At 41.4% G+C, this 22,601-nt stretch overlaps 1 protein-coding gene across 3 annotated transcripts in view; it reads left to right on the forward strand.

The window, feature by feature from the left end:
- rab3gap1 (RAB3 GTPase activating protein subunit 1) overlaps positions 1 to 16,049 on the forward strand; it is a 30,387-nt gene extending 14,338 nt beyond the window's left edge. For 2 of the 3 annotated variants that reach the window (XM_030786744.1, XM_030786745.1), the window contains exons 16-24: positions 426 to 480; positions 1,633 to 2,004; positions 5,222 to 5,359; positions 7,374 to 7,601; positions 9,165 to 9,261; positions 9,387 to 9,490; positions 9,639 to 9,754; positions 10,784 to 10,886; positions 14,182 to 16,049. In XM_030786744.1, the coding sequence (XP_030642604.1) occupies positions 426 to 480; positions 1,633 to 2,004; positions 5,222 to 5,359; positions 7,374 to 7,601; positions 9,165 to 9,261; positions 9,387 to 9,490; positions 9,639 to 9,754; positions 10,784 to 10,886; positions 14,182 to 14,430 (1,462 nt within the window). In that variant the 3' untranslated portion in view covers positions 14,431 to 16,049. Of the gene's footprint in view, positions 1 to 425; positions 481 to 1,632; positions 2,005 to 5,221; positions 5,360 to 7,373; positions 7,602 to 9,164; positions 9,262 to 9,386; positions 9,491 to 9,638; positions 9,755 to 10,783; positions 10,887 to 13,103; positions 13,125 to 14,181 lie in introns of all 3 variants that reach the window. The other variant, XM_030786746.1, reaches the window with a different exon arrangement.
- Positions 16,050 to 22,601: the final 6,552 nt, after the last annotated feature.

The following is a 22,601-nucleotide window of genomic DNA, read 5'->3' on the forward strand; positions in this document are numbered from 1 at the left end:
TGTGGAGCTGGTGGTATCTTGGCAAACAGGCTAATCAATTCTCACTGTGCTCTAATGTCTGGCTAGGCCAAGAAGCAGACTTTACCCAGAGTCTGTAGGGAGAGAGCTGTGACTCTCCTGGTCATTTATGAGGTAGACAGATGAACAATGCTCTACCCCAGCCACACCTGCTCTAGGGAACCTCAAGGAGTCCAGCCTGGCTATATTATTGTGTGTAAATGAGAATAATGTTGCAGAATTTTGTAACTGTGATTATGTGCAGCCCTGACTTAGCAGAGTTATTTCAATATTCTTGTATGTTAATGGATGTTTGTTGATTAATCCTGCATGATGTTCTCCATTCTTTTCTTTTTTTGACAAAGCTGCATTAAAACCTCTGATTTTCGTGTTCCTTATTAAACTTTTCCTTTCTCCTCTTTCTTTAGTTTGGCAGGTGGACCCCCGGATCTTAGATGCTGCCTCCTCCACCAGAAACTCCAGGTGACTGCTTACGATTCTTCTGTTTTTAGAACATGTTATAACAGTGCAGCATACCTAATTAGCTCATCTTTTTTTTTCTCCATACCTTTATTTTTAAATATTCAGAGAGGTTGTTGATGACCTTTTGCTAGGCGCTCCGTTGCGCTTGTCTTAAGGCAGAGATACAAGGAGTTGTTTTGTTATTTACTCGCCCACGCCCCACCTGCAGGAGAGATGAGACTGTAATAAAGCAGTCCAGAGAGAGGGAAGGAAAAAAAAGGGGGGAGGGAGGAGGGAAGAAGGGAGAGGAAGAGAGAGGTAATATCTGTCTGGATAGCGAAGGCGAAGAGAGCCTCTTTATCTGCAATCACCTCAATAAGACGAGGCGCCCAGACGGGACCTGGTCATAAAATAAGTCGCATAAACCGAGCCCCTAGTGCAGATCTCTCTCTCTCTCACTCACTCTCCCTCTCTTTTTCTCTTCTCGTCTCTCTCTCTCTCCTCTTTTTTTTTTTTCCCCTCTCTGTGTTTCTGTCTGTAAGGTCTGCGCCATCAGCAAATGCCACCATATGTACTGTGTACAGTTGGGAGGGGCAGATGAAGAGACATATGTGCGATAGAGATGTTGCCTAAGAAAGAATAGGGGCAAAGTTTCTCGTGACAAGAAATTTAAAGGAGTAATTCTTGTAAAATTGATAGTGAATGCATAGTGAAATTTTCTTTAAATTGGAAGAGGTAAGGAAGCCTTGCTTTTGAGACCTTTAGTGGCAGCAGACATTTGCCTCAATCCATATTCATACCCTCTCGATTTAGGTCAGCCAAATCCTGATGAGTCTCTGTATTTCAGGGAAAGTAGTTTTAGGTCATCTCTGGAGCACAGTCGAAAGGGAGTGTTGCTGACTTGGTGGAACCATTATATGAGTGTTTTTCGCTGAAAAATATGCATCAGCTTTGGTTGTACAACTGCATTTGATCCATTTTTGTCTGTATTTCACTCTGATTTTTTTATTTTTATTTATTTTTTTTTGCATGTTGCATTTTGCTTATAGGAGATTTTAATTTTAGATGCTGAGCTTTGCCTAGTTGCTTGTTTTCGGGGTACCTTTCTGTTGCTGAATCTTGCGCTGTGCTCATAAAAGATCTTGTTATTAACATTTTCTACATGCCCTCCAGATGTTGAACTGCTGCATCGAACGCAAGCGAGCGAGGGATGACGGAAGAAAGAGCGCCACCGCGGAGGGCGTAAGGGAGAGAAAAGTGTCTGGCTGCGAGAACGGGCGACTGGGGCCAGAAAGCGCGGGGTCAACGGCGACCGCGGGGGGGATGGAGGTGTCACCGGGGAAGTCATGGGATTCGTGGAGCGACAGCGAAGACGAGTTCTTTGAGTGCTTGAGTGACACAGACGAGCTGAAAGAGGCGCCCGCGGAGGGAGAGAGAAGCGGTGCCAAGGAGGCAAGCAAGGCCAAACCGGAGGGTCGGCTGCAGCCCCACGGGAAGCTTACCCTGTTGAACTCTGACCAGCCGCTCTACATCCCTGTTACACAGGTTAGCGCTGCAGGGCCAAGCTGATGTGACACTGAGGTGCGTCGGCTGCTTGACAGCCGGGGTTGAGCTGGGATTTATGGCTTGCTTGCGCTGTAGTCTCTTCATTCGCTTTTGGGCTGATCTTCATCTGTGCTCACATGTCATGTGGGAGAGGTGTCTTGTTCATGCTTGCTAGACATTCACACCTTAACCCCCTATCATGATAGTGACATTTTTGTTCTGTTAAGTGTTTCAGATTTTTTTTTTTTTCAATTTGACAAGAGTATGTCCTTTTCATACTTCAAAAAAAGAAAAAAGAAAAAAGAAAAGGAAAGAAAAAAAACATTTCAGAACTCCAAGAATCCCCAAAGTACAGTTAAAGAGAGTTATATGTTTTTATTCCAACTCAGTTGTCATGGAAGCTGTCACAGCAAAAAGCCCTTCTATTGACAACAGTAATATCCTTGCAGACACAATAACCCCCACACACACCAGCTCGCAGTCAAAACATCTTGACTCTTTGAAGTTAGATAAGGTTGGCTGCATTGATTTCAGTTTTTTTTTTCCTCTCATTGAGTTACACTTACTGTCCTCTATCATATCGTGACACTAAGCATATGTCTAGAGATTTTGGTGTCCCTCCTCAGCTCATCTATTATAGAGGTGCGGTGATGTTACGGCTAATGAAGCCAAATGGCTGGCCCCACTGAATAATTAACATTCCGGGCAGCACGCTCAACACCTTCACGTCAATGCACTGCAGATGTTCGAACAACTTTCGGGCCTCGCTAAGTTACCAAGTGAAACGGTCCAGGGAAAGGAGGAGGGGAAAGGAAAGGGGGAAGGAGAAGATGAATTGGGCGTAAGAGTAAGAAATAGAGAGCGTCAGCGATTCTTTGCTTCTCAGGTCCAGCGGTGGCAGCCTCCAGTCCTCCTCTTCCCACCTGATGTGTCTGTACTGCAGTGTTCTTAGTCAGTTTCGGTATATTCGTGTCTCTGGCTGTTTCTATCCATGTATCTTAATCTGTTTCCTCTCATAACCCTTGTTTTTTTTTTTTTTTTTATCCTTCCTTTTTTTTTTTTTTTTTTTTTCTTTCTTCTCTTTGACTTTTCACCTCTTTCTCATTCCATCTCTTTCTCCCTTGGGTTTTCACCTGTTCTCTCTCTCTCTCTCGCTCTCTCTCTCTGTCTTCAGTCCATTATTTTTCCCTCTGTCTTTTCTGATACCTCCAGGTGTCTCTTCCTTTCTTGTCTTCTTGTCCAAAGTCTTCATTTGCCGTTTCCTCGTATTTATCGGCGTCTGCACTGTTGCTGCTCAGAAGAATTGAACTGAAGCCTCCGTAATTCTTTTTAATCAGCGCTCATCCATCCGCTTTGTTGTGCTGTCTGTTTCTCAACCACACCTGTCCTCATCTTAGCTGTTGTGTGAGTGTGAGTGAGTATGTGTGTATGATTTGGGGGGGGGGGGGGGGGGGGGGGCGCGTTTTAGATTCATATTCATACCACTTCAGTTCTAATGAGGCGCACAGCTCGGCTGTCTCACCTTCTCGCGGTTTAATTAGTCTGCTGGTAAAGTGTTGTTGCGCCACCCGCTCGTCTGGCCTATTTATACTCTCCACACTTTCTCAAGAGTGCCGCTAATGACTCCACTGACTCCAAGTCTGATTCTGTAATTTTACTTTTATTTCATTTCATTAGAAAATGTTCAGAAGGAGCTTGTAGACGCAAGAGTCTTTCGTGTCTTACATCACTCCCACACAAACCAAACGGGTTAATAGTTTGGAATAACGCGCCTCTGTCTAGGACACCTAGTCAACCACTAGGGAACATCTGTAGTCTATTAAATCAAGATGACAGTTTTTGGTCAACTCTGACGACATTTGGAAAAGGTTGTGTGTTCCTTTCACTGCTAGTTTCTGTCCCCGTGGTATTAATTTTTCCTGTCATAAGTGTGTTTGCGGTGAGAGTGTGTCAGCTCATGAAAACCACGGGATGCAGCTCCAAACCTTCAGTCAAGTCTCCTATTCTATGCAAATGTGATGTTGCATAACTGCCGCAGTGCCGACATCAACTGATTAAAACGGGTTGCAGAAAATGTGAAAGGCAACCAGCACAAGTGGGCCAAACATAATGGCGATAATAGCATCCGCAGAGCAAAGCATGATGGTTCTTAATTCACAAACCGTGGCAGTGATGGGCAAGTACGTTAATTAAAGTGCACAGGGGGGTCCATGCAAAATGAGAGTGGATGTAACATTGGCCATATTTCGGAAGGCTAATGGAAGGCAAGACCCCAGAGTTTCATGACTAAGTTTAAACCCGAAATATGAAGTCAGAATGCTTTGTTTCTGCACCACCTCTGCTCCCATAATAAACTACAGAGGAACATTACAAATATGGAGCATCTGGTCAAACAGAAAGTTGAGTAATGTATTATTTTGTACAAGATTATTTTTACAAAAGGAATATTAAAACTACTAAAAATATAACAAGGTGTTGAGCTGTTGCGTAGTTTGGCAAGAGCAGAGTGTCTGATATTCTATGAGTTTGCCCTGTTTGGGTTCTGAACCTCTTGGACTTTCCTTGTTAGAGAGGCCCAGCGGTCATTAGTGGATTGAAAGTTGGTATCTTCTCCTTCTCCTTTTTTCCCTTTTTTGGGGGGAGAAGCTTCAGGACAGGTGTTCTGGACCCTCGGGAGAACACTAATGAACCCGATTCGCTGTCAGATGTCTACATGTCTGTGTTTGATGACTGACAGGTCAAGCTGGGTGTCAGCCCTTCCCAACTGAACAGACCCACCTAGACATGCCTCTTTTATTTAGAGACACACACACACACACACACACACTTGAGTGGGCTGCTTTCTGATCCATATACATGTAAGGTTAGTGATGAGGCCATATTATACTATATTTACAACTATGTCTTCAAACCCCACTTTATATAAAATATCAGCAACATAAAACTTAGTCTAGCAAACATATGTATTTACTCAATTCCCATCCAAAAGACGCTCTTTCATGATAAAGGAGATTCATACACCGTGAAAATACTGAAGAATATTCAGTGGTTGTGAATGAAACATTGAAACAAATGCACAGCGATTGCAAGTGTTCCGAGTGTGCAGCAAACCTCTTTGTCTCCTTCACATTTTCTCAAGAAGAATGCTCTTGCTTTCAAGGTTGAATTGCATCAAAGCATAGGTAATCCCATTTGTTCACTTTTTCATCTGTACTAGGAGCCCGCGCCCATGACAGAGGACCTGCTGGAGGAGCAGTCCGAGGTACTGGCCAAACTGGGCACATCAGCTGAAGGTGCCCATCTCCGTGCCCGCATGCAGAGTGCCTGTCTGCTCTCTGACATGGAGTCCTTCAAGGTGAGCCTGACACTGACACTACCACTACACCATAGATTCTCTCTAGTCACACTTATTTAGCCAAGAACATCATTTTTATATACCCAACTACAAAGGAGAACTGCAGAGAACATTTAGGCTGTTCCACATTTGTGATTTACATTTTATTTTTCCTCTTTGTAATTTGTACAAGTAATCATGGTAGCATCTTTATAGAGATGAAGAAGAGATGATGAAAATGATAGACGAGTTCTTTGGCTGTGAAAATGATTAATGCTTTGAGAGTTAAAACAAATGTTAAATTTGGCCAATCATAATGTTTAATAGTGGTTTTGAAATATTCACATTGACGAGATTCATGTCTAATGAGAGAACTTTTGACCAGGCATGTTTTAGCCACGACAGGCTTAGCATGTGGCATATAACTAATTTAGCCATTTATAGATGTTATCTTGAAGGGAAAAAAGGAGAGGTGTGGAAACTACTGAAGACATGTTCTTTTATCATTCATAAACATTTATTTATTCTCATAAGCACGTTGTCTCACTCACTCGCTGTTGGTTTGTTCTAATCGTCCTGCTCCATTATGCTGTGGAGGTGTCTAAGAGATTAAGCAAAGGGACTTGGGGAGGCAAAGAACACTGAAGCATAACATTGGTACCCCGATTTCTCAATACCATAACAGATTTTCAACTTTGTTTCAAAAGTACTTCAAAAGAACAAGACTGATGAGAGGTAGTGGCATGTTGGCTTATATTTATGGACCGCATTCTACTGCCCCACAAAATGCTCCAGTTTTTCAAGCAGGCACACCAACTTGTCTTGTTGAAGCTGCAGCAGGGATCACCGCTGTGTACGGCTAGTGCGGTAAATGGCCCCCTTAGCTGAAGATCGCCTCTAAATTTAGCGCAAGTTCTGCCTGTAATTGTGCTTAGCCAAGCATAATTTGGCATTTTGGCTTTAATTACCATCTCCCTCTGGGTGGAGAATGGAGAGTCCTGGAGATGATGAATGGGCCGATTTAACAATATGACAGCTCTCGAACACCTCCCCCTCAACCATCACTACCACTGTCCCCACCCTCAACTGCCCCCGTCCTCACTTCAAGTACTGCGGTTTGGGCTGGGGCCATTTGAGAGTGGATTGATTTTTATTTATTTGTTTGTTTGTTTGTTCGTTTTACAAAGCTACATCTCAGTTACAATCCAAAGTTTCTCGTCATTGTCGTATGTTCAAGGGATTGTGTTTTTTGTTTTTTTTTTTGCAATGGACTTTTTTCACAGTAATCAGTGCTTGTCTTGTCGATGTCCAAATCAATTACCAGTGCAAGAACGAAGGAAGTCGACATCGATTTTTTTTTTTTTTTTTTAAAGCAAGTGCAGTCTGTCAAGATATGTTCTCTTAAGAGGAACTGGCTTGGACTCAAAGCTCAGTTTGGGAGGCAGTGAGATTAGATGCTGTGCTACCATCTCTGGTGACCCCCACTCACTCTCTCTCTCTCTCTCTCTCTCTCTCTCTCTCTCTCTCTCCCTCTCTCTCTCTCTCACCCAGCTCATTCAAGTCTCTGAGCTGTCTTGCTTCTGTAAAACTTAGATCATTATGTCTTGTTCTCCTATCTGCCAGTAATTATCGACCATGAATGTGCTCAGGACTTCCACAGACCAGTGGAAAAGGTCAAACCGAAAAAGTTTTCAGGGAAGAGAATTTATCAGGTGGCTCATTTACAGAAGCAGTAGCTGTTAAGCTCACAGACTCATCGTTCGTTCTTTTAGTGATTCATGTTTGCTGTCGGCCGTGAGCCAATGAAAGACCTAGTAATGCTTCCCAGGCATATCATTTTTTTGTTCTCAGTTCTCCCCTCTTTCCTTCATTCTCGTTCAAGCCGCACCCATCTTCACTCCATTTGATTGACAAAAGACATAGTTCGACGTATGGTAACGCTAGGTTACACTAATAATGGAAGACGGGTGTAACCATGCCATTGACATGTCTGTGCACATTTGTAACGTAGCGTCTCTACTCTTGCTCCCATTAGGCAGCGAATCCTGGCTGTTCCTTAGAGGACTTTGTGCGGTGGTATTCCCCGCGGGACTACGTGGAGGAGGAGGTGACAGACGAGAGCGGTCAGACGGTTGTCCGGGGTGACCTCAGCGCCAGGATGAAAATCCCCGGTAACATGTGGGTGGAGGCCTGGGAGACGGCAAAGGCTACGCCGGCACGCAGACAGCGCAGACTCTTTGACGACACAAAGGAAGCAGAGAAGGTGAGAAATCTCAAGGTGTCTTTTATCTAATTTGTTTAAGCTTTGATCTGATGAGACTTATGGTCGCTGAAAAATGTTAGTGTTTCTGATAGATGTCATTTTATAATTTAACTAGCTTGAACTGTGGAGAAATGTTTATGATGCCTGTATGTTCATTCCTTCTTCATTAGAATGCCTTGGTGTGAATTAGTCCTGTAAAGTGATGGAGGGTGATGCATTGCTCTCTGTGAATGCTTTTTCCCCATTTTTCAGTTTTAGATACACTGTTTTCTCTCATTAACAACTCTAGTCAATGTTTCTGTGACTCGTTTGAAGCATTTTACTTAATAATTTTGTCATAATTAGTTTAACAATAATTTCCCAAACACTTCACTGGACATAAGCATTCCTCCATTGTTAATAAAATGATCACAACACGCCCAGTGCTGAAATGCACTGAACAAAGGTCTGGTTTTGCCAAGACAGGTGAGAACAGTAATAGTGTAGTGTGATGGAAGCTGTTTTGTTTTTATCTAGGATAATTCTGTTGCGAAACAAAGTAACTCAGAGTGTTACAACAATATTTTTTGTAATTACAAGTACATGATGCCAAAATTAGACCACATTTTTAAACTTACATAAACCCACATCCTCCACCCTAAACTCTTTCCTGTTTCATTTGCTCATCATTCCTTTCTCATCTCAATGCATCATCGTCTATAATTCTCCTCCTTTCGGACACTGTGATGCACTTTAGAGGACGTATCCTACCTTCCTGCCACCTGTGCTATAAAAAACCTGCACCACAATGATGGCAGAAAATGAATGCAGCCCCGAACCATGAGGTTGGGGTCATGTGGTCCCACGCCCAGCCAATCAGACACTTCGGCTGAAGAAAGTGGGTTAAAACACAAGGTGTTGGCAAGGTGTCCCTGCCACGGGTCTCTTCCCTTTGAGTTTAAAGTGAGTTCAGGGGAACCTTGCCCAGCTTGAAGGTCGACATCACAACATGTCCTTCATCTGTCTGCTTGGGATCTATTGGGGAAACTCCAGGTGCAGGATTTAGTCAGAATTAATTTGCTGATTTAATTTACCCTCTCTCTCTCTCGCTCTGTCTCTCTCTCTTTTTTTTTTTTTTCTTTGCTCCAGTAAGTTGTCCTAGGAGATGACAGAAGTGCATATTTTCGTTTTTTCTTCCAGTTGTCTGATTTGCTATTGAAAGCATAGTCACTAAGAGGTCATTCAGCAACGGGAGGCTTTTTTTTTTTTGCTTCTTTTTTTTCTCACCTGCGCAGAAGAGCCTGAAGGGCTGTGTCTTATTCGGGACACCGGAAATCTATATAAAAAATGTTCAGATGCACTAAATCACTCTGAATGACCCAGTGGTAACTCAGACATCTATACAGTGAAGAACATTGTTCTCTTTGAAAACCTCTTGTGGTAGACCAGTAGCCACAGTTATAAGTTCTGTGAGTTATAAGGACAGTCCAAAGGAACAAGATATCTGAGTGTCATAGTAATGACACAGGAATGGAGTAAAATATAAACTAAAAATTAACAAGGTGACTGTGTTTTTGGTTCAAGGTCTTACATTATTTGGCTGTGCAAAAGCCCGCAGACTTAACACGACACCTGCTGCCGTGTATCATCCACGCTGCTATTCTCAAGGAGAAAGAAGAAGGTGAGTGAAACCTAAACACGCCGTTCGAGTTAAAACCGTTTCCAACGTAGACGAGGCGTTTACGCTTTCGCTCTGTCTCTTTCCCACCGCCCTGGTCTTCTGAACACTCGCGTACAAACAAACAGAAGCAGCAGAGGATATTCCATCTGTGCGTAAAGCCATCCAACAGATCTCCTCCCTTGCCAGCAAGCTGCTGCGCCACCCTAACCCTGACTACAAAAAACTAGAGGTGAGTGACAGGGGCCCTGATCTCCTCCCTTTTCAACTCTCATCGCCTTTACTGTAGCCGCTGTACTTAAAGAATACCAGTGGGATTCATGTATCTACATAACAACACCAATGACAGATGCGTGAAGATTTCTTTAATCTCTTATCAGGAAATCATTAACCAGATTATGGTAGTGGAGGCAGTCATCGCTCGTGCCAGGTCCCTGAAAGCCAAGTTTGGCATCGGAAAGGGGGAGAGAGGAGAAGACGCTGAGGACCTGGAAAGGTAGAGCTGATCAATTCACATGAAGTTCACACATTCTGGCCATTTCAATGTGGTAGAATTTCAGAGGTGTGGTTTTACGGGGCTGGTAAGATAGCAAACTTGATGTGACCAGCGTGGACTGCCCATCATCTCAATTTTATGTCCTTAACTGATGACTTGTGTTGGAGCAGAATACATATGAATGAAAAATTCAGGAATGAATGGAAGGAAAATGAAACGAGATGAATTACTTCTGCCATCCTTCATAAGGCTTCATACTTGTAATCAGAACACCCTTAGCTCAATATACTGGTTAGCCCCCCCCCCCCCCCCCCCCCCCCCCCCAACCCGCCCTCCCCCACCCACCCCCCAAACACTTTAATAACAGAGGCTGGTCTAGTCTATTTTAAGGAGACAGTAAAAGAGGGGTGGGCTCAGGTGCTGAGAGCCTGACTGTGGTTGATTGGGCCAGAGAGGGCATGTCATGGATGCCTCCTCTTGCCTTCATTAGTCCCAGGGGCAGCTCAGGGGCCATCGGTGGGCTGGGCAGCCGAGCTGCGGCAGTCTCATTAAGGAGACACCCAGAGCTGGCCTGGAGGAGGGGAGACTGGAGACTGTTTGGACTTGTATGGCTGTGTCTGCATCAGAAAAACCGTTGAATTCTGATTGGAAAAGGAAACGAGCTCTCTCGTGTAAATTTTTTTTTTTGTTGTTTTTTTTTTGAGCCATGGTTGCTTATTTGAATATTATTGCATCGTACGATGCATAATCTCTGATTTAAAATGTCTATGATGACACCTAATGTTTCCAGGCTTTACTGTCAGTAGCTGAGATGAATATAACAGGCACTGAACGCATGTCTGGAATACAAATGCGTTACAGATCTTCGTGGTAATTCTTGTGTGTGTTCCTATTTGCCTCTCTTGATGTAAAATTTCTTCTAACTTGCACATCCCTCACCCTTCTTTCTCTCTCTTTTCCTTGTTTCTGTCCATTTGTCCTCTCTTTCTCTCTCCCTCTCTCTCTCTCCCTCTCTGTCTCTCGCTCCAGGTTTGTCAGCTCTCTGTTGGAAGAACCGGAGGTGGCAGTGATTGGAGCAGGGCGGGGTCCTGCTGGCAGCATCATCCATAAGCTTTTCGTCAGTGCGCAGCGGGTAAACGCTCCTCACATGCAACCATACTCACTCAGATGCTTCATTTCCCCCACAGGCCTTCTCTCAAACACTGGCACCGTAGCATGTCTCATCAGCCGCGCTGGCCCCCCCGGTTAGGTGAAACAACGCAAGTGGAAAATGTACACTCATCGATTGCAAGCCTAGGGCCTTGCCCCCACCCTACACTACACATTCTGCTTGGCTAACAGGCGTGCCAGTGAAGAGAAACAAAAAAAAAAAAAAAAATCATTGCATCCTTCTTCTTTGATTTCTGTGTTTTGCCTCATTTTTTAAAGTTGCTCACTCCACACGGCTGTGGGTCAGAAATATATTTACAATAGTTGAATGGTTGAAACATGCATGTATTCCAATGCTTGTGAACTGCGTTTTGGAATTAGTACACTTGCAGGTATTGGCACACCTTGGATGTGGGATTCACATGATGTGAATTACTTGTACATTTTAGATATGCACATGCTCTTTTCTGATCACGTTAAATCATATTAAAATATGATATTAAAATATGATGCAGTCAAACACTGACTCCATAAGAATGTGACTGTTCCAGATAATAGGTGGTTTAAAGAGAAACGGTTCCAATCATATAGAGTTGGTCTTCATTATCTGTTCATTATAATTAGCTAAATTAATGAAGTGAAACAGATGTCTTGATTACATTTAGTATGATTTAATGTGACACAGAGGTAATTAAACACGTAAGCTGAATGGTTTGTTTGAAAATGCACGCTCTAGTAATCAAGTGGAACAAGAGAAAACAGCTTGTTTGCAGTGATTTGCTGTTAAAGCTTTCTGTTCCTGCGTTCAATGTCTGGGAGAGTTGTTCTTTGTGTCATAAAAGTTCTCTAAATCCTTGTTTACCCCCCCCCCCCCTCCTGATTTTTCTAATCTTAAGACAATACCAGTCCCCAGACAGCGCTTTCATATTCATTCAAAATAGCACCCACATTCAGGCTCCGAATGAGCCTCTCGTGTGGATCCATAAAACTCTCAGTTGTTAGATGATATTTTAAGTCCCTTTAAGATCTAACACCTTGGCTCCACACAGAGTCTTGTAGAAAAGGTCATTTAACTTGCATTTATTTAATTTATTTATTTTGCAAATGATTTATTCTTAAAATTTAAAAATGAGGGGCGGGGGGTGTTTAGCTGTGAAAACGCAGTTCTGTATCCACATGCTGGGAATTTGATATCTGGTAGGCACTGGTATTTTAGAGGCCTTAAAGATGATATTTTACCATTGTGTGAAATACTCTTCGCAAACCGCAAAATTTTGTCTATGCTAGGTGTATGGACAGTTTATTTTCCAGCCTCAGCTATTTCTAGATAAACAGAATAAATGTATGAGAAGAGGTTGGAGATGACGAGGGCGGTCGTTATGTTTTCAAAGTGCCGACTCAGGTGTGTTTTATAGCTACTGCTACTGCATTGTTTGGCCATAAAAAGAGTGCTTGCATTCACAGGTTCACAAGTAGCAAGTGTCTGAAATCTGAGTGTGCGCACAGAAACTCTACCTCAATCACTTTTTTTCTTTTCTCTCGTTTTCCCTGTCTCTAAGATTTGTGTGAGTGTTAAATTATACCCTGTGTGTTGCCAAGCTCGAAATAGAAAGCCAATAATTATCCTAAGCATGGCGCGTAAATCATGAAAAATCAGTGATTCAAATGAGGTGAAGTTCTTGGAAAAGAATCAGAGATAAACATGGACAGAGAGAGAAAGAGCATGAAAAGAAGACAGAAAAAGAAGAAAAACAGAGTCCAGTGAACTGTTGTTTGGTGTGCTCTTGTTGGACTGTCTTAAAACTACATGTCTCTGTTTTGGTAATGAGCATGTTCGTTCCAGTGCATGCAGTTCAGCAGGTCATATGAATGCTGTGATTTCTCAAGTCATCTTGGCCCTGAGCTAGACTAATCGACACTGACCTGCAGGGTGGCCCCAGGGGCAGGATTTCTTGGTTTGCAAGATAACTCAAGCAAAAAGTCAGGATTGCCTAGTGGACAAGCCTTGACTTTTTATCTCAGATTATCTGTGCTAACCTTGAAATTTGGCCTTTAAGAGCACCCCCTTGAATGTTTGTAAGTCATTTACATTTTTTATTCTTTGTTGTTGTTCGTTTTTTTTTTTTTTTTTTGCCCCCACATTGTTTTCATTTTTTCTTTCTTTTTCTTCTAACGCTTCTTGTCTTTCACTCTTGTCAAGCTGGCTGACTCCACTGATGAGGTAACCACTAGCAACACCCTCTTTCACCCATCCCTGCATTATTCTTGGTAACCAACATCCCCTCCCCCACACAAAGGAACTGAAGAAATACAGACGATTACAGTTATTTTCAGTTTTCTAATGGCCAGAGGGGCTGGGGGTAAATCTTGGCAGTTTCAGACACAGCAATATGGCAAAGCTGGGAACAGTGTGTCAGGTTTCTTGTGTTTTTGTGGGGGTTTTTTTGTCATTGTTTTGTTTTGTTTTCCTTAACTGCTCCCAACCTTTTTTTTTTTTTTTTTTTTTTTAACAAAAAAAAAAAACCCCTCTGTCTGTTGCTAATCAGACTTATTTGTTGTGTCCATCACATTCATGTTTTCTTAATGACTAGGGTTTTCTGGTGGATGTGGAGGTTAGTATCGTACTTGAGGTCTAATTTTTCCCTTTCTCGTGTTACTGCTGTTAGAATGGTACTTATAGTAGTAGTCCATTTTTCCCTCTCTCTTTTTGATGGTGTTCTATATGTAGCAGCTGAGTTTTGGCATTTCACATATTCATATCCTCGTAAATGACTGCCTGCTGCACTCTCCACCCACCCACAAAAGCCTTTTAAATTCGTCCTTCCAATTTGTGTTGCTTACCAATCCTGTTTTGGATAAAATCTCATAGATGTGAAAAGACATTAGCTAATTTGCAATCAGCTTGCTAATTAGTAGAATGTGTTCTTTCCCTGAAAAAATAGATTGTCAGTTTGCTGCAGTTTGCTAGTCCAAGCTTTCTCATTTAAGCTTACTTTGAAAGTCTGCTATATGTGGAGTTTGCACATATAATTGTCTTTTTTTTTCTCTTGAAACATATGGTGTAATACCATTAAATTTGATCTGATGTAGTTAAGTAATCCAAAGTACCAAAGAAGGAGGACAATGACACATAAACACGGATTGACACGCATTAATTTAAAGGAAAATTATGTCAAAGTATATGTAATTTTCCAGAAATGATATCGTGCTCCTCATTCATCTGGTAGTTCTAAATGTACTCTAGTTGATCTAAGTATGTCTTTTCACAACCTATTCAGGCTGCACTGTTAGCACCCCTTGAGGAAGAGGCGGGACGAGGAGGAGGCGGAACTGAAGACAGAAAGCCAGCCGGAGGAGGCGGAGTCCCGGACTTCCCACCCCCAGCTGGACGGGAGATCCTCCTGCGCACCTGTGTGCCACGTCCTGCCCCTTATTCCAAAGCCCTCCCTCAACGTCTCTTCTGTGTGCTGATGAGGGAAGAGTTTCGCTTGGCTGGGGCCTTCTCCTCTGACACATCTTTTTTTTGAGCACTCCTGACATTAGATTTGAATTAGGGAGAAGATTAAGCATTCAACCAGTTTTATATTGTAGGAATGGAGGTAAGAGCAAATGGTTTCAGGAATGCCAACACTGGGAGGCCTGTTTTAGGCCACCAGTCTTAGTATTTCGGTTGGCATAGGACTCTGTTGTTGTCCCCAAGTGCTGATGTTAATTTCAGCATGGTCATAATGATTATAAGGAATTTAAAATTAAGATTGGGGGAATTTGAGAAGAATTGAGGAACTAGCTGATCCTTGTTGGACCTCTAAGATTTGTGTTCCTAATTCAGAAGTATATCACTGTTCATATCTATGAGGTTAGCACCACGATCCCCAGCTAACAGTTTCCACTAGGATTCTGTGAGTACTCAGAAACATATCTTTTAAAAACAAAATGTAAAGATTTGTGCCATTGTCAGTCTAGTTATTGCTTTAAATGTGTCGGGAGCTATTTGGAGTACTGAGTTGTTTTTTTGTTTTTGTTTTTTTTTTTTCTATTTTGAATGTTTTACTTCATCTCTTTAATGTTTCATTAGCTGTTTCTTTGTCTTTTTGTCCCTTTATATGTTGATTTAAAGGTTTTTGGACACAACAGAAGTAATCCAAAGCAGAGATGAGGATGATATCGAGTGTTCATAGGGAAACTTTGTCTTTATTGTCACTACACTGTGGAAACAAATAATCACAAAAATTGTTCTTTAGCTTAAACAAAAATCAATATGAAATCTGAGAGGATGTATGTTATGGGTTAATCTTATTGTGTAATTAGACACCCGATGAAAAGTTGTCACCTGGTCACCATTTCAGTATCTCCGCCGGATCATTTGTGACATGTACATAAGTGATTTACATTACCTGTCAGCAGAGCAGGGATTGGAACCTTCTTCCAGTAGGCTGGCAGAATGTGCAGGTTATTGCTTCAGCCCTGTCATATTCAGCCGGTCAAGGTCCTGAGAAGCATCAGAATATTACGATTCAAGTAGTTAAATTAGGACTGTAACAAAATCCTGCAGGAAAGTGCCCCTTCAGGAGAATCAGCCCACCAGGTCCTAGAGTTTCTCATCTCAGGCTCTCTAGTGCTTTTTCTGTGTAGTCTCAAGTGAAACGTGTAGTTGTCCACATTTCTGTCTTTCAGTACTAGTTTTGAGCATAATACAGACAATATACTGTAATTAGTCACCGATTCAACAGTATGTTTCCCAATGTGTAATTATCATGACAATTGTAATTGTTTTCTTTTTTTATGTTAATATGATCGTTAAAGAAGACCCCGGTTGAAGTGCAATTACATAGATTATTATATACCATACAGATGTAGCCTTATGTATTACAGTGAAGACACGTGTCCTGGTTCCTGTTGTTAGTGCAGTTTCTTGAAGCAGTTGTGGTAAGTGCTATTAATGATCAAATTACTGAGTAATTTTATTGAGTAACCCTGCACAAGTCAAATGGGACAATTTAAAACTTTGTCAGTATTTGACTCTAGACGAGGATTTAAAGTGTGGGAATAGCCAAAGTCTGTTTGTGTCCAAAAATATGTTGGTCATTAATGTTGAACATCTAGTTTGGTGTTGTATAGTGGGATAAAATAAACTATCACACTAGGACTAACTGGCTAATCGTATTATACATTATTTTAATCAATGAGTGCCTTCATAAGTATATGCTCTACACACACACCATCAGTTACATATACATATGTGTATACACACACACACACACACACACACACACACACACACACACACACACATATGCGTTGCCAAGTCACTGTATTAACTTGAATTGGAATTATTATTCTGGATTGAATTCTCGTTAAGTGCTATAGTGTCAGCCTACAGAAAATTGGTACATGCCATTCAGTTTGCCAAGGTCTGTCTACTTATTTTTGCTCAAGGAGCTGATAAATAATTCTCCAAATGTCAGAGATAATGATGTCTCCCATTTCATCCTACTTAGCTCCTCTCCTGTGACTAAAGAGCTTCTGCGCCCAGATTAAAGAGCCCTAAAACTTTGTGTCTTTCAGCACTTTATCGAGTGCTGATCTCTCCCTTGTTCTTTGTCTTTCCTCCTCCCCATTTTCTCCCCTACATTTGCGAGCACGAGACAGCTTGAGATATCATTCACTTGGCACAATGAGATCGGTGCGGTGGGAGAGCGCTTCACAGCTTGATCGGTGTCTGCTGGCTGGTCCCGTAGCGTTTCCATAAACAGAAATATGGCTGTGAAATGGTTTAACACTCTGAATGCCGCTTATCACTCACTCACTTGCCGTTACCATGGCAACCCTCCACACTTCCCTCCTTCTCTTCTATCACTCCCTCCTCCTCCATCCCCAGCGCCCCCCCCCCTTATTTATTGTTTTGTTCTCTTCCTCTTTCTTTTGGCATATACACGCACAAGACGGCTCGGATGGATAGCAGAGTGGGCAGCAGCGCAAACGCACGCCCACCTGTCTCACTGGGACGATGGACAGATTTCACACATGTCGGTGGAGGCCGTTACGAAGGGTCTTGTTATTTTGAATTCCCTTTTGCTGGTAGAAAAACATGGGCGAAATCAAACACAAGAACAGTATGAAGTTGATATGATACACAAACATGAAGCATCGACAACAAAGGGAGACAGGGCAACCAGAAAAAAAATATAGAAAATATTTAGAACTTCAGCTTTGTTCTAGTTTGAAAGCTTTTCCCCCCTTTAAGTGCCGGATCCAAGCCACGCAGGATAAGATGCTACAATACGTTCCCAGAGAAGAAGGGGGGGGGGAAAACATTTGTGAACCCATTTTTCACAAAGTTTTGCTCTACTTTAAATAGTAGCGACACTTCAAACTCTACCTCCCCTGCTATCCCCCCTTCCCTGTCACCTCCTTCTCTACAACTCACAATCCCCTCCACCCCTCCCATCCTCCCTTAAGCCAAATAAGCTTGTCATAAATCAAACCTGACTCGGCTCTGCGAACAGAAGAAAAAAAAAAAGTTCAGGAAGGAAGACAGATGTGGGCCGGATAACAGTGGATTACATGCTGGATGCTAGCGTCTGCCGCTCTGCAGTGATTGAGCACTATAGTAACTGTCAGGCTGCTGGAGGCTTTTACTCGGACAAATCTTTTTCAGTATCTCGCCTGTGTTCCCAGTTACAGGTGGATTTTATGTCAGGCCAGCAAAGTCATATATCCTATTGTGGTTCTGTCTGGATTTTCTATTCATCCCCCCTTTGGTTTTAAGTCAAAGAGGAGCCAACATGGTGACCAAAACTGACAAGAAGTCCATCTCAACACTATCAGAGGACTTTTGGACAGTTTGATTATTACAAAATAAGAATCACGTTGAATCACTCACTCACTCACTCAGTCATTATCCAAGCCGCTTATTCTAATTGGGGGGGGGGGGGTGGAGCCTATCCCAGCACTCATTGGGTGAAAGGTGGGGAAGCACCCTGGACAGGTCGCCAGTCGATCGCAGACATTGAATCAGAATTTAAAAAAAAAAAGAATAACAGAAAAAGACATACCATTATGTTCTTTTTTTATTTAATATTTACTTAACCTCAAGTGCTCTTTTTTAATTTATCATTTATAGAACCACAGTCCTTTTTCAAAGGCAGACTTGACAAGGAAAGCATCCTAAATTTTCTTTATTTAAGTCAGTAGATAATTATGATTATTTCATACAACTTTATTTGCTACAATCAAGCTCCGAAGTACCTCAATCAGTATAATGAAATACTAACACAGTCGAGGGAATTAGTTCAAATTGTCCATTTATTGTTGCTGTGTGATCTTATTTAGTGTATAAGAAAAAAAATATTGCTCCACATACTGTCAACACCATGGTAGATTTACTGTGCTCACAGGCATCAAGCTATGTAGCATCAAGACACTGATCAGACATCAGGAGAGGAATCAAGAGAAAAACTACCTCTTATTGTTTACTTTTAGTAACCAATGATTTGGCACATATATTTTGAATGAAAATGGCTTAGCTTTTTAAAATAGCTTTTTTTTTTTTAGTCTCGGTCTGATATATCCATAGTGAGTCCCCATAGCACAACACACTTTATTGTTGTAAATGTGCTCTCAGATGTTCAGTACTCATATGTTCAGTACTCATTTTTTCTAAAAAAAAAAAAAAAAAGGTAAAAGAAAAGAAAGAAATTGTGTTTGTTTTTTGAAGACCAAATATAGTATGGTAATGCCATGCATGCATTTATATTAAATCATATGTGTAGAAACCCTACACCCTTTTAAAGGGTTTTTAACATTTTATTTTGTATGTCATACTTTTCTGTATTTCAGAGAGGGTTTCTACCACTTCTACACATTTAATTTTGTATAGTTTTACTGTGTAAAATATTATAACTACAGAAAAAATACACACATACAGTGTGCAACTGAAACAGAAATTACATTTAGCCCCACTTTCCAAGTAATGTCTGGTGGAAAACCCTATGGTCACAATACTAGTTATGAATCTCTACTCACTTTAAAATCCCAGTTTTTTAATTAATGACTTTTCCAGAAGTGTGTGAGCTCTGTGTGGTAACTGTGGGAGTATTGATGGAATCATAGAGTCATGCCACAAATGCTGGATTCAATTTGAGCCAGTGCTCTTGCACAGCCTGTTGAAAACGTCACAATTTCACAAAACAGTATAGCTGTGGCTGTGTGTTTGGACCATATTTATGTTGCAAGGTGAAACTCCATCCCAGTTTCAGTTATGCACAAATGAGCTATTCTGTATTCTGTGCTTTTCTCGATTCATTTTCTCTCCTAACCTATTTTACGTGTCCTTGTCTATCCCTTTAGAAACAAACTTATGATGACTTCTCTTCTCCGGACATTCAATTTGCACCAAGCATAACCCTTTACATTAAGGCTATGAGCTTTAAATGTAGTTTTGTCAGATTGAGTGTGTCCTTGTGACAGAGGAAAGAGATATAAACTATTAGGAATGTTGTTGTCACCTGCTTTTTGGCTAGTCTTGGCCTTAAAAGCCAGGAGCTTTTACAGTCAAGAATAATGTCTATAAAATAGCATTGCCAACATGGACCTTTCACAAAAGAACCACTGCATTACTCCAGTAACAAGGAATTTGGATAACTTGCTTGACAGGACTGCAAACAGCTATATTAGAAGACAGAAATTTAGTGTGATTTTTATAATGACTTTTATAATGTGTTGAATATTTGACCAAGAGCTTTCCCAGGTGACTTATGATATTATGGGACAACTGAGTGGTTGTTAATTTAATCTTGTAGACAAATATGTGGTTAAAATAGGAGACAACCTGGTGCAGCCTACAACTGCTTCCTATCTAACCAAGAGGCAGGACAGAAATGCTAATATTCAGAACTGTTCTAGGCATGTAAAATTATATTAGTCATATTTTTAGTCAAATAATTTGCAATGCATGGAATATCTCTCAGTATGGATCACACTGTTGCTGCAGTAGAAAACTAGTTAGATTCTTTCCTTGTGTTGTTACCATTTATCATTTTTGCAAGTGAAAGAGAGTATTTTGGTGGTGAAAATCATAACTTCTAAACATTGATACTGGTTTGTTAGGAGAATATTAGAGGAGTTTGTTGAGTTATGTGGAGAGCAGGTTATCTACTTAACAATAGTTTCACCACTCAACAAATTTGCATGCTTCCCACTTCAGCTTACTAATATGACTCTGATATCAATATATCAATTTGTTCTGTGAAAAAATGTGCTGGTCATGAAGGCCATCGACTTAGAGAGGTGAAGAATAGCATATGATTACTCTGATCTAATAAATGTGTGCTGTACAATGTCGAAGGGTCAAGTGGCCTAGAGGATAACACTTTATTTAGTTTTACTTGCATTTCTGTGAGGTACTCAGCTGAGCGGTACTAAGTCAAGAGAAAATCTCAACCATCTAAAGGAATGCCAGTTTCCAGCTTTACCTTTGGCTACTAGCCACATACAACAAACTTTAACACAGCTAGGATTTGAAATCTAACCCTAACACAAAAAATCCTAAGCATAAGATGTACCTCTGTACTTTGGAACAGTTACTCTGGGTTCCAAAGTTAAGATTTTTGAAGGAAACTGTGGACTTTCTATAGGCTATGTGTGTCAGGCATCCACGTTTTCTGTTGAGTTTGACCTCATATGCTGCAGTAATCCAATAATTTTGTACTCTTCAGGTCCTCCATGGTTTTAACAGAGTAGGAAGCAACTTGTCGGGTTGCCCTGTGCCTTAAAAGCACAACTCCTACGTACAGTTGGTTGCATAAGCTCCCATGTTAAGATCCTTAGTGTGGTTAAGAGCCATAGAACTCTGAGCATCGAGGATGGTTGTGTACACCTGACTTCATGGGGATCCTGTATCTTTAGGCCAAATATTTTAAACTGAGAATCATAGTGTGCTGTTCATCCATTTAAACAGTTGTCTGCTGTGATTAGCAGCAAATTATAGTATTTGTACAAGCACAGTGTTTCTGCTTAGCAACGAACATCATAATTTTAGAGCTAATTCAAGGATGGCGTCAACATGGGACCCATGCTGATGGCTTTGACTTTCCAGTCATTTGGCTCTTTCCTTCTACTTCTTGTGAAAAGAGAGACGCCACGGATTAGTGTCTTAGCTGCTTGTTGCTCTATACAGGATTAAAATGATTCCTGAATGGAGGCAGATAGGACTGTGTGGGTGGTACATGCTCCCCCCGCTTAGCGATCCTATGGATTTGGCTACAACACCTCAGGCAAATTAGAAACGTTGTGTTTGCAGCAAGGCTGATATTCTCCATTATACAAGCGCTGAGTTGGGGGGTGAGATACCATTATACAATCTTTTATTTTTTCCTGGATGTAGTGTTCCATTTGCTCAACATGGTCAGTACAGAACACAAGTTACCAGTTGTTTTTTGCTGTTGTTTTTGAGATTCTATGAACTAATTCCGTTTGGCGACAAACAAGCAAGGCATAACTCTGGCACTGTACTGAGAGCCAAGCGTGGGCTTGTTGATTTATTGATGCAGGGAAGGTAATGGGTCTTTCAGACAGAATGAGAAGCCGGCACACATGAAAGAGCACCAGCAGTCAGCTAAGTGCTTGTTCTTTTGTCGCAGATGCATTCTAAGATTAATCATTTTCATAAAATACAGCTCTACATAAAGAAAGCTGCGTAATGTACATTTATGTTTACACTATCTCATTTAAATACAAAGGCAACTTTTAGTTAAATAGTTTTGAACATAAATGTATAAATTCCTAACATGTTTCAGTCTTCTTTTGTCTTCTTTTTGTGTTATATCCATAACATTCAGTCAAATTTTTCATATCAGTATTATAAAAGGCTTCAAATTCTCAGTCTTAACATAGAGCCCCGTGTAGGGAGTCTTAACAATTTAAAAAATATATATATAATTTAAAAAAAGCAGTCAGTGCAAAATACAAACCTCCATCATCACATCATGTCTTGTTTTGTGCAGAGATAAAAACTTTTGTGTCCTCACCTGACCTTCATCTCTTAAACATTCTAGAGGCAGGCTGAATCACATTTGCCAGAGGAGTTGTCATTTACAGACTTGCTATGCAAATTTTGATTGTCTTCAGATAAACAAAAACATCTGGTTAGAAGTAGAAACCTGCTGTTGCTTTGTGGGGTCTTCATCTTAAAATGGCATTTTACACTGTGTTAAGAGTTCAGATTTATGACCAGCAGCATAAAGTGCTCAACTAAAGGGGCAGCCAAGTCTTGAAGTACATAGCTGAGAGGTAAGGGTTGGTGAGGGAGGGAAACCCAAAGTGGCTCACAAACCTAAACGCTGGCATTTCACAAATCGGACACATAACCCAGTGGGCCAGTTCGCCACTTCAGACACAGACACCCCAAGGGAAGTGTCCAGCAACAAAAATCGATCCTCATTCTGCCATCCAGATCTGGTAATTAGCTGGGAATCAGCAGAGAAACAGAGGAGGGCCACAATGGACCATAAAAAGAATATGAGTGGGAATGACAAATGCTCCCCCAACCGCCTAAACCGTCACACAACTCAGGCCCCTCCCCTCCGCCCAATGTAAATTTGACAGTTTCACTGGCAGCTTACCCAAATCTATAGGGAGAGGGCAGGACCCCCTTAGCACAACCCCTCATCATGCCTCGCGCTGATAGTATTTATTAGCC

The sequence above is a fragment of the Chanos chanos genome, chromosome 10, assembly GCF_902362185.1.
Source record: "Chanos chanos chromosome 10, fChaCha1.1, whole genome shotgun sequence".
NCBI lineage: Eukaryota > Metazoa > Chordata > Actinopteri > Gonorynchiformes > Chanidae > Chanos > Chanos chanos.